Consider the following 10438-nt stretch of genomic DNA (forward strand, 5'->3'; position numbering starts at 1 on the left):
CTATCATGTCTGTCTAGTCTGGTTTCCTTTTCAGTATTGAATGTCAGTTCCCAGGGAGACTCATTATGAATATACACATTAATAAGGAATAAACTGTATATCTAAACACACTGACTTCGTCACAACTGGTTGTAACTGTGAAAAATAAATAGCCAGTGCCTTAGGCTAAGCTGTGACACGAGGGCTGGAATGATTGACTTTTTAAATTTGGCCTCTTAAAATGTACACCATATTTAAGTTAAAAAAAAATACACTTTTAAGTATTGCAGCATCGTAACATGTAGGTAGGAATTGCGAAATACTTTGAAACCCCAACCGTCTAAAAATAGTTTTTAAAAAAAATCTCTCACCTCACAATTTTTTTTACTGTAATAGAGATTAAATTGTAGTTGAAATGATTAGAATTTTCAAGTTTACACATTTTGTTCACCTCTACCACCTGAAGCATATTTAAAAAGATGTGGGCCTAAAATAACAGACTCTAAATAGGGCTACAAGTATTAATCTGGTACCTACAGAAATCTAACACCCTTTGAGATTGTGACTAAACTATTGGAAAAGTGGATATTACTGAGCAATATGATAAACCACAAAATATTATGCCAAAATGTGAGTTCCACAAATCAAAAAATAAGTTGAAAATATTATTTCATCCACTCTGAGCAACCAAAGATGTCATTAGAGTAATGGCACACCTTCTCACCTGGACATTTCCAAAGTGGATTGTAATCCAGTGATAAATACAATTATGAAATATATTCATAGGAGATCTATTTATGGAGGGATTTTATGAGACACTACAGGAGATGCATGGCGTGTTTGAAGTTGACTCATCGTGCATCTCACACTTACAAAAGGGACATTATCTGTGCTAAGGCTAGTGCTTAGCCTGTTGGCTTCCTGTGATATGCTGTGCAACGTAGGGAGCAACAATTTAAAAAGATACGTCTCTTGTAGGGATACATGGCTCGCAGAGGTTAACTGATTAGAAGGGCACTCAAATATATATATATATATAATTGCCTGCTGGTGAACTTTAGGTGGAAGAGGTTTAAATGAACACAACGCTGCACATAGGAACTATGTATTAGCTAAAATATCAGTCTGTATGTTAAGCGGTGTGTCTCTACAGATAGGGATCTATTATTGTAATCTTACAAACATACAATTTACATCTCACAATCAAGTCATATTATGTATGTGTGTGAGTGTGAATATTGTTTGGTGTTTCGTCCATGCTTTGGGGTGTGTGAGTGTGCTACTGTTGTACCTGGCAAATCATCCTGTAGCTTTTTGGCCCTTGAGTGTCTGTTGTTAATTAGCTGTACTAACTAATAAGCCCTAGAGTTGAAACTGAAAAACCTGATTCAGCTCATCTAATTAAAATAATGAAATATGTGATTTGTTTCCAGTGTATGTCTTAGAATGGTCTTGGCAGAATTAGTGCATTAGAGATGTTGAAAGATGACACCTTATTGGAGTGTCAAGGCTCGCAAAACCGAGATATGGTCGACGCCATGTCAAATCTCTAGCTTACCACAAGTAAAGTGGTCTTCCAGTCTCACACCGTAGAGACAGTCTACAGTGCATGTAAAAAAACAACAACACCTTTTTGGTAATTAAAAGTGAGATGGATGCTTCAAAGGGAGTAATCATGGTTTTCTTTATTTGGACTCGATTAAAAATTACAGATGTTGACTGAAATGTATAATGGGAAAATGACAGCCTTATGGATAGACACTGTAATTTTAGAGTGTGACTCCTAGGTAAACAGTGACCTCATACACTTTCTTACTTTTGAATTAAAGCTTGTTATTAAAGCAAGCTACATAAGGAAGTCTTTTGAAATGGAAATGTATCAATATATAGTTTCCCTTTTTTTCAAATTCAATTTAACAGATTACGTTCCAAAAAAGGTCTATATGAACCATTTGGGGTTCAAGTGTTCATAACATTTGGCTTAGTTTTATTTTTTACAATGCATTCGTAAATGGCATAAAAAGCAGCATTAGAATCGACAACATGTTATTTTACTCACATTGGCAGCATTAAAAATATACATGTCAAATACAAAAATAATGAGTGGCAATTTCTCAACAGCACTCAATGTTGTTAGCAATACAAGGAACAAGAGTGAAACCCTTAATGTACAATAAAATAAATATAGATTTTATTTAGCAAGCAGACTAGCAGAACAAAAAGTGGATGATCCCTCAAGTCAATAAGATACACTGCTATAACATACTCAATGTAAAGTCTATGATGGGAAAAGGTGTAAATAAAAGTTTCAAATCTTTCCTAACACTTCTCTTGTATTAGCAGGCCTACATTGGTACATACATTTTTTGCTGATTGTCTGTGATGTTAGGATGTTCCAAAAGACTTACATGATAGGTCTGATTGTGACAAATACATTTTCCCTCATGCTTTGGAGTTGATATGACCTTTAACGGCCTTGTTACCTGCCTTTTGCATTGAATTTCAGTGTATTGCTTGGCTCATACAAATCACCCACAGCAGTACCTTAACCTCTGACCTGTGGGTCAGAGATTTGTCTTAAACATATACCTGACCAAGATATCTCAATAAAGATATTGAAATTCCCTGAAAGGGCACCTACTAAAGACTAGTATACTTCTAACATAGGAGTGCGGGAGTAATTGGTTTATAATCTCTTTACAATTTTGTTGAATCAACGCTCATGCATGATCGATCAACTGCTCTTTGACTAAAGCAGTTGACACAATGGGAAGACTATTCGATTGCATACAGTTCATCCAAAAGACATGCCTTTCCAGCATCCTTTAGGTATCAAATAGTCTGTACCTCACGTCCTTTTGAGAGTAGAGGAAAAAAACGAAAAAAGGTAGATATTGTTATTGCTTGGTGAAAGTTGTTCTCTTGATGAGCACCTAAACTCAAGATATACCACCCAGTTGTCATTTCGAGCCAACGGTGTGTTAAAAGAAAGTTTTAAAAAATCAAAATAAACCTGTGCTGGTTGGATTATAATGCAGCAGCTTTTCATGATTTATATCGTTTTCTGCTCAAAGTTGCCTTGCACGGACATTGGTCTTGGGAGTATCTCAGTGGTAGAACATTTGACTGTTAGATCAAGAGCTCACAGATTCAATCCACCCCTGCAAGTCACTTTGGATAAAAGTGTCTGCTCAATAAACACATTATTTGTATTCATATTATCATTATGGGCTAGTGGGGAGGGGCTTTCCGGTGACGTAGCACACGGACGGATGCTATGTTGCCTTTGGTCATGAGCTGTGTCACCAGGTCCAGACTCAGACCAGCCACCTTCTCTTGGTTCACCTCCAGGATCTCATCTCCAATACCTAGGAGCCCCATGTAGAGCTTCTCAGTGTTGCTGTCAGACATTTCTTCCACGTACACACCTGTGGAACACGAGAATATGGGAAAATGCATGGGCGTTCATACATCCAAACATGCTTTTTTACCACCATTGGAGCAATCCTCCGCTGCAATCTTCTGAATTCGAATGACCTGTAAAATCGAATGACGTATAACTCCCGTACTTCTGAAGAGTGCCCACAATTTTGTCCCAAAGTTTTAGTTTGCATTTTTGTGTTGTTCCACTCGAAAGCAATTCAATGTTAATGTGGATCCCAATCATTTTGATTTCAACAGTTGTTTAAAACCTTTGTAAACTTTGAATTTACAAACATGTATGGGGGCCTATACTTTGGGCGTACGTATAGAACAGACTCGCCCACAATCATTCAAATCAAAGCCGTAGGATATAAGCAATTTATGCACTAGGACCTGAGTCTGGCCGTCCTTTTCCCCGGGAAATAAGGAAACCAAAGGGTCCGTCGGACGGTCTGTTGAGCTCCAGCAGTAGAGTCCCATCAGGGAAGGCCTGGGCCACCCTCCCCACGGAGCGCACTTCACTGGGGCAGCCTACGTCCTCAACGCTGAGAGGCCTGTGGAGGGTCCTGCCGGACAGGGGAGATCAAGTCGAGCTGGGCTTAGCTCCAAACAGGCTTACCCAATCTGAACCGAAAAGACTCCTCGATCAACCTCAACCTCCAGAGGCATCTGAGTGAATATCATAGACATGAGCAATCTCTGAGAATTAGAGGTCTACCGTGTACTGAATAGCTACTACATCTGTCCTGATGTGACGACACACTTTCCATCGCTCTTTTCACTGTTTGCACTTTGGTCATAAAACTCTGACCAAAATGGTCCCATTTAGTGCAGAGATCACAGGTCATTTTGACCTCTTCCACTGGTGGGATGTGGGTAGAGGCCACGCTGGCGTGAAGCTAGTTGATGAGCTTGCTTTCTGCTAAAGCTGCCGTATCTGCTAATCAAAGTGAAATGAACCTCTTCGGGTATGTATAATGACATATTAAATGTCATCCAAAGGACAAATATAAAGGTTCACTGTACTTCATACATTTGTCTCTGCTACCCACACAGCCCCGGACTAAAAGAGCAATCCATGAATAACTTAGAATGTGCCATGTGGCTATCAGGTGTCTGTCTTTTGAGGAAGGTAACGTAAGCACACTTCGACACCATGGAGACGGACCGGAATGTATTCTCCGGCCTCTATAATACATCAGCTGCTGGTAAACGCACACACTCTCGCACGCTCACAATGTAGGAGTGTCAGTGGACTGCACTCTTTGCTATGTGGTCTTCTTTCGAATTCATTTTCTTTCTATGCCAGCACCACACGCCACCCGAGAAGACACTCAGAGACTCCAGGGAGTGGAAACGATTTGGTTCCACAACAAACTTACAAATGCGCACACAAACATTTATAGTAGTCCGCCTGAACACTACACAGGAGGCCTCTTTCACATGCCAGTCCATATTAGGATGGACTTCTGATTGCTGTGGCTTCATTCATTATTCATACAAGATAATGTATTTTTTGAAACAGAGGCGCTGTTTTGCATTAATTTGATTTTAATTTAAACAAGTTTAAATGAGAATTATTCGTAAACATGTGGTTATATTTGTGTTTTTAGGCTGAAGTACCTGAGAATAGGGCTGCCAGACAGATCCCCAGGAATGTATGCACTGGAGCGATCTTTGTTCCTTTTCGGCATCTGTAAATTCTGAATCGATGACGATTTCCTCATCTGGAGAAATGGTGACCCCTTGTGGTGAAATAAATTGATTTCAATTGTTAACATTTTGGATAGAGATCATTTAGTTAAATTCAACTTTAAAACATTTGTCATAGAGACTAAGAAGATAAAGCAGAAACATTTGTGTGAACGGCATACATCTTTGATTAAAAAGCTGGGGGGGAAATGATTAATGAATCAATTCATGTACCGGTACCTCAGAATCCATTCAAACCAATCCTTTGAACAAGCCATATAACATAATTACATTTTGAGCAAAGGCTGCAGGGTCTATCAAGAAACTGAACTAGTATACAAAATGCTTCAGAGCACAAGTGTCCACTGTTTAGGCCATTCTACCCCTTAACCAGGCGACAAGCTGTCCCATTCCCTACACTGGAAGCAATTCGATTTTGTCAGTCGGTCCTGTGTCAATCGCCTGTGAATCGCCTGCCGCGTTGTGGCTCGTGATTTAATAAGTCTCATGGTTCACAGTGTACATGGCCGCAGAAAATCATGTTTTTGCAACCGTTTCAGATGGAAGAAATTGGAGTATTTGATTCCACGGCATCCTCACCAAGCGAAGGGACTGGAGTGAGGGGGCCTTCCTCAGCCGTCTGGTGTCCGGAGGACGTGCAGGGCTGAGTTTGGGGCTGGGTTTCGGGCAGGGGCTGGTGGAGGCCGGGTTGATACTGGGCTGGAAGCTCAACTGCTCCAAACTCCTGGAACGCCCTCTACTGAGAGTCCCCACACCGTTGAGACCAATGGCCGAGAAAAAGCGCTTCAGTGACAGTTTGGAATGTCCCAGTTTCAGATCTGCATCTTCTCCCGACCTGATTTGACAGTAGAGAAGTAAAGAAAGAGATAGAGAAAGGTGGATGGAAGAAAACATGCATGAATTACTCATATAAAGGGGAGCTCACGTCATAGTACAAGACCGTATTCTTGTGAATGAAACAGGATTCCCATTACGTTAATAAATAATCAGTAGAACTAGTTTGTTTCTAGTCACTAGATCGCTATGCGCACTTCATCTAAAAATAGTTGATTGTGTCCATTGAGCAGACTGAACAGATGTACGAGGGCAGCCCGGCCCTCGTACATCCCGGGAACGTCACGTCTCGCCCTTCGATGAATCCTGGGCTACCGGCTGTGAGTTCCCTTCCTTGAGACTGTTGTTAACCATGAGTGCCTTCATGCCTCGAGCCTTCAGAGCCTGAGAGAGACTTTATTGAGGCCTAGCGCCTGTTTCGTGTTGTCCTGTCTTGTCAGGGGTGTGGTTCTCCTGATCTGCAGATTGATTATTGATAGCTCAACTGAACGTGTTCCCTCCATTTGTGAGGACTGTCACAACACTTTATCGACGTTAATAGAGGAGTTTACACAGCTGTGGACGGGTTCAAGTTCAATTTCAATCTAGAATCTTCCACAACTAATTTGAGTGATGTCTGTTATATAGGGAGTCAGATGGCTGAGCGGTTAGGGTATTGGGCTATTAGTCAGAAGGTTGACGGTTTGATTCTCGGCTGAGAAAATGACGTTGTGTCCTTGGGCAAGGCCCTTCACCCTACTTGCCTCGGTGAGGAATGTCCCTGTACTTACTGTAACTCGCTCTGGGTAAGAGTGTCTGCTAAATGTAAATGTATCCTTGAACAGTGGAAATTGGAATTGGATGAATGGATGAAGAACTCACTCAACAGGACTGCGACCATCCTCCCTCTGCTTCTCTGCTCCCATCTGCCCTCTGTCACTTCCATCACCCGCACAGTGGTTCACTGATGGTATGTTGTCCACTCCTTTTAGACAGTACTCTTCCATACCTAAATGCTCAGCTATGGGATGGAAAAATGGAACGTACATGCAGTTTTTTGTTTGTTTGTTTCATCGGCATCAATAAAACAAGGGGTCACATTTAAATTTGAATTCCACTTAGTACTGCTAGTTTATGTACCCTTAGTATAGATAGTCCACATATTTACATTTTAGGTTTAGGTCAATTACCCATTTCTAATTGGTCAGTGTGAGGGGGTGTGTGAGGGAGGGTGTTGGGGGAGGAGTTAGTCTAACCTGATGCGAGGGGAGCGGTGTGACTGTGCTGTCCTGTGGTTCGGGCGGGAGATGAAGAGTGTTTTGGGACAGCGGGGTCGATGCAAGAGGCCATCGCTACGCCGCCAGAAGTGGGCACAGAAGAGACACAAACCTCCGTGACATCCCCGTGACCTCCCTCACCACAGAGTCCCTCCTGACGACTGGCTATGGCACCTCTCTCCTGGACCTCCAGGGCCTTCTTCGCCGCTTGCTGGCCATTGCACTGGCTCCTGAGACCCGATTTGAACGCGGATTTGATACGGAGTGGGGACGAGGGGTTGCTCTTGGGTGTTCCCAGGGTTCTGGCGTCTTTCACCGAGGACACCAGACGTGGGGTTAGAACAGCCACACCCACAGCCTGCTCCAGGGCATACGGGTTGGGTGGTAGCGCCACTGTGCCATTGGTCGAGGCAGGCGGCGACACGCGGTCGTCGTCGGGTGCCACAGGCACTGTAGGTCTGTGGGTGCCCGCTGGCTCTCCCTTTTGGCTGCACCTCTTCACCCGCATCTTGGAGACACGCAAACCACAAGCTTTGCCTCCACTCCCTGTCGTGGCATCCTCTGAACCTCTACGCATGCTGTCGCCGTCCCCCGTAGCGGCAGGAACCACGGTGCCGATATACGTCTCCTTGATGCGTTCCGAGTGCACCCAGCACGGCACCCCGTCGGCCACGCCATCCGCGAGCCCAACCGGGGGGTCGGGAGGATCGCCATAGAGATACGAGCTCTGGGGGGGAGGGTTCGGATTGAGGTTGTGGTGGGCGACCGCTGCGGCGAGGAGGGTCCCGCATGATTTGCACTGTCTCGCTAACACGTCTTGCGGCATTCGAGGTCTGCAATGGCTCGACGTACCCCTCACGAAGCTCCCCTGAACTCCGTGGGGCTTCCTACGCCATACAGCACCGCCCTCAGGGCAACATCCTCTGTCGGTTGATAGTCCATTTGCGGCTCCCGTGGGCTCGTTCGTCTTGTTGACGAAAGAGGACAGATGGGGCTTGGGCACGAGCAGCGGCGGAGGCCTCTCTGCCGCTCTCTGCCTCAGTCTCTCCAGGTAGCGGACCTCCGCTTCGGTTTCACTTTCGTCTTCGAAACGCACCCGCGTCGGAGAGGGACCGGGCCATCGCCTGGGGGGGGAAACGGAGTCCGTTCGAGAGGAATCGCCGTGGTTCCCCGACAAGGAATTTCTAATACAATGGGACAGTCCGGCTTTCCCCGCCAGATAAGGCCAGTGCAGAGGTACACCGGGCCTAGAGAAAGGCTCCCTGTAAGTGGACACACACACACACACACACAAAAAGCATACAAGTGTTTTACTTTCTGGGCAGAGTATTGGTTTCATGCCTGTGGGATTCCTCTTCGAAATCCAGGCCTTAACATTCCTCACATGCTTGGCAGGCAGAGAATAGCCATCCTCAGTCTAAATGCGCTTTCTGCATCCAATCATCTTGTCTCAGCAGCTGCAAGAGCATCGCTCCATCGCTTGAATTACAACACGCTTCCGAAAGATGCCCAACCATTTCTTTGGCCCTCTCTCCACGTAAGCCTAGCACCGAATTGAGGTCGCCTGACATGAACAATGGATGGATTTGATCGATGATCTGAGGAGATCAAACTGTTTCGAGGTTTCCACTGTGTTGTTGTTTTGCAGACGGTTAGATTGTGGGGCAGGGAAGTATGACATGGCTGGTTACCTTCTTAAGCTGCCAAGAGAGGTGAGGTAGTCCTGTGCTGACATCAGCACACCGTATCCTGTTGATACTAACAGCCGTGAGGGTGTGCATGCGGTGCGGTACCTCTGGAAAAGAGGCCTAAGTATCTTCCTAAGGCACTGACTGTACTGTATATGTGATCCTCATCAAAGAAATTCTGCAGGCCAAATTAAACCAAAACATGCAATATTGTCTTCAAAAACTTTCAATTTTGGTTACATATATTAAAGTATCCGCTCTACTGAGGATACTTTGTTCCTCAGTAGAATGTTCCTTTCGATTATTCTGAGTGAAACACTCTCTGTTCAGGTGAATATGCTGATGTCACCAGAGGATCACTATACCAGAAATAATTTTAGCACTGAGATTGGAGGCATGTAGAAGGTGGAGAAAATATTTATTTCTGTGAAAAGGACTATTGAGAGCCTGAATAAGAGGATAAGATAGAGATCAGAGGGATAACAAATTATGCTTATCTTACAATTGGCATAATTATGTGTTTTGTTTAAAGTGTTTTATGATATATAACTGACAATATTGATTGCACTGAACACAACTACATTGCAGCACTCGTACATTGTATCTGAAAACTATACCATGTAAGACTTTTAGGTTGTCATATCTCTGGAGCATAGATGAGATTGAGAACAGTCCAAAAATGTGTATACAAGGCAAAAAAAACTATCTAAATTACCTGGCAATACATCAAAGCAAGGAAATGTTTTACTAATATATGGCCATGACATATATTAAACAGACACGTCAGGCATTTGGGCATTCATAAAAGGCATAACAGGCTAAACTGCCCCAGCAAACAAGCAGCACCATTAGATGTAGTTAATCTCTCCACAGTCATGTGTCTGACGGAACTGCATGTATACACCAAACATAATAAAGCCATCGACCACAATGTCCTTACTTAATAACGGGCACAGGGTCCCACAAATATAGAGATGAACGGAGGGAGGGAAGAGAGAAAACACACTCTTTGAAAAAGAGCTTGCTGGTTTAGGTGCCTGCTACAGATTAGCCGGGCCAGCAAATAACATTCCATCCCTGAAACGCATGTAAACACACACACAAATAAACAAACATATGATTTTTTCTTAGGCCACTCACGGGTTGCCCCTCTGGACGGGTAGGATGGTGTGGTCGGCCTTGACTGGGTAAGAGCGGGCCTTCATGCGAGCTCTTTCCTGGATCCGCTAGGCCTGTTCATGGCGTGGACTCGGCAACAGGTCCTTAGTGGACACAAAGGCCCCGTTAGCCGTTCACAACACACAGTCAGTTGGGGAGAGGGGGGGGTTGGGAAGAGGGAGAGATGCATGCATCAGCGCCTGTGCGAGACACTCATAGAGCAGGGGATTAGACAGAGTGGGCAGTCATTACTCATTAGGGTGATGAGGGCTGTGTGTGTGTGTGTGTGTGTATGAGAGAGAACTGTTATTTGTATCTGAATGAGCTAACGGATCGTATACTTATGTGGTTCATGTAACTTCTTATTGTACGTTTTAGTGTTTTGTA

The 10438-nt window shown here is 44.0% G+C and overlaps 1 protein-coding gene across 1 annotated transcript; it reads right to left on the minus strand.

The window, feature by feature from the left end:
• Positions 1 to 3210: 3210 nt before the first annotated feature.
• kiaa1614 (KIAA1614 ortholog) lies at positions 3211 to 10098 on the minus strand. Its single transcript, XM_084692286.1, has 7 exons — positions 10034 to 10098; positions 7185 to 8467; positions 6811 to 6949; positions 5695 to 5950; positions 5047 to 5147; positions 3796 to 3968; positions 3211 to 3407 (listed from the first exon to the last, which is right to left on the minus strand). The coding sequence occupies exons 1-7, from the start codon at positions 10096 to 10098 to the stop codon at positions 3211 to 3213; spliced, it is 2214 nt and encodes a 737-aa protein (XP_084548412.1).
• Positions 10099 to 10438: the final 340 nt, after the last annotated feature.

The sequence above is a fragment of the Hypomesus nipponensis genome, chromosome 26, assembly GCF_054491055.1.
Source record: "Hypomesus nipponensis isolate SF chromosome 26, ASM5449105v1, whole genome shotgun sequence".
Lineage (NCBI taxonomy): Eukaryota > Metazoa > Chordata > Actinopteri > Osmeriformes > Osmeridae > Hypomesus > Hypomesus nipponensis.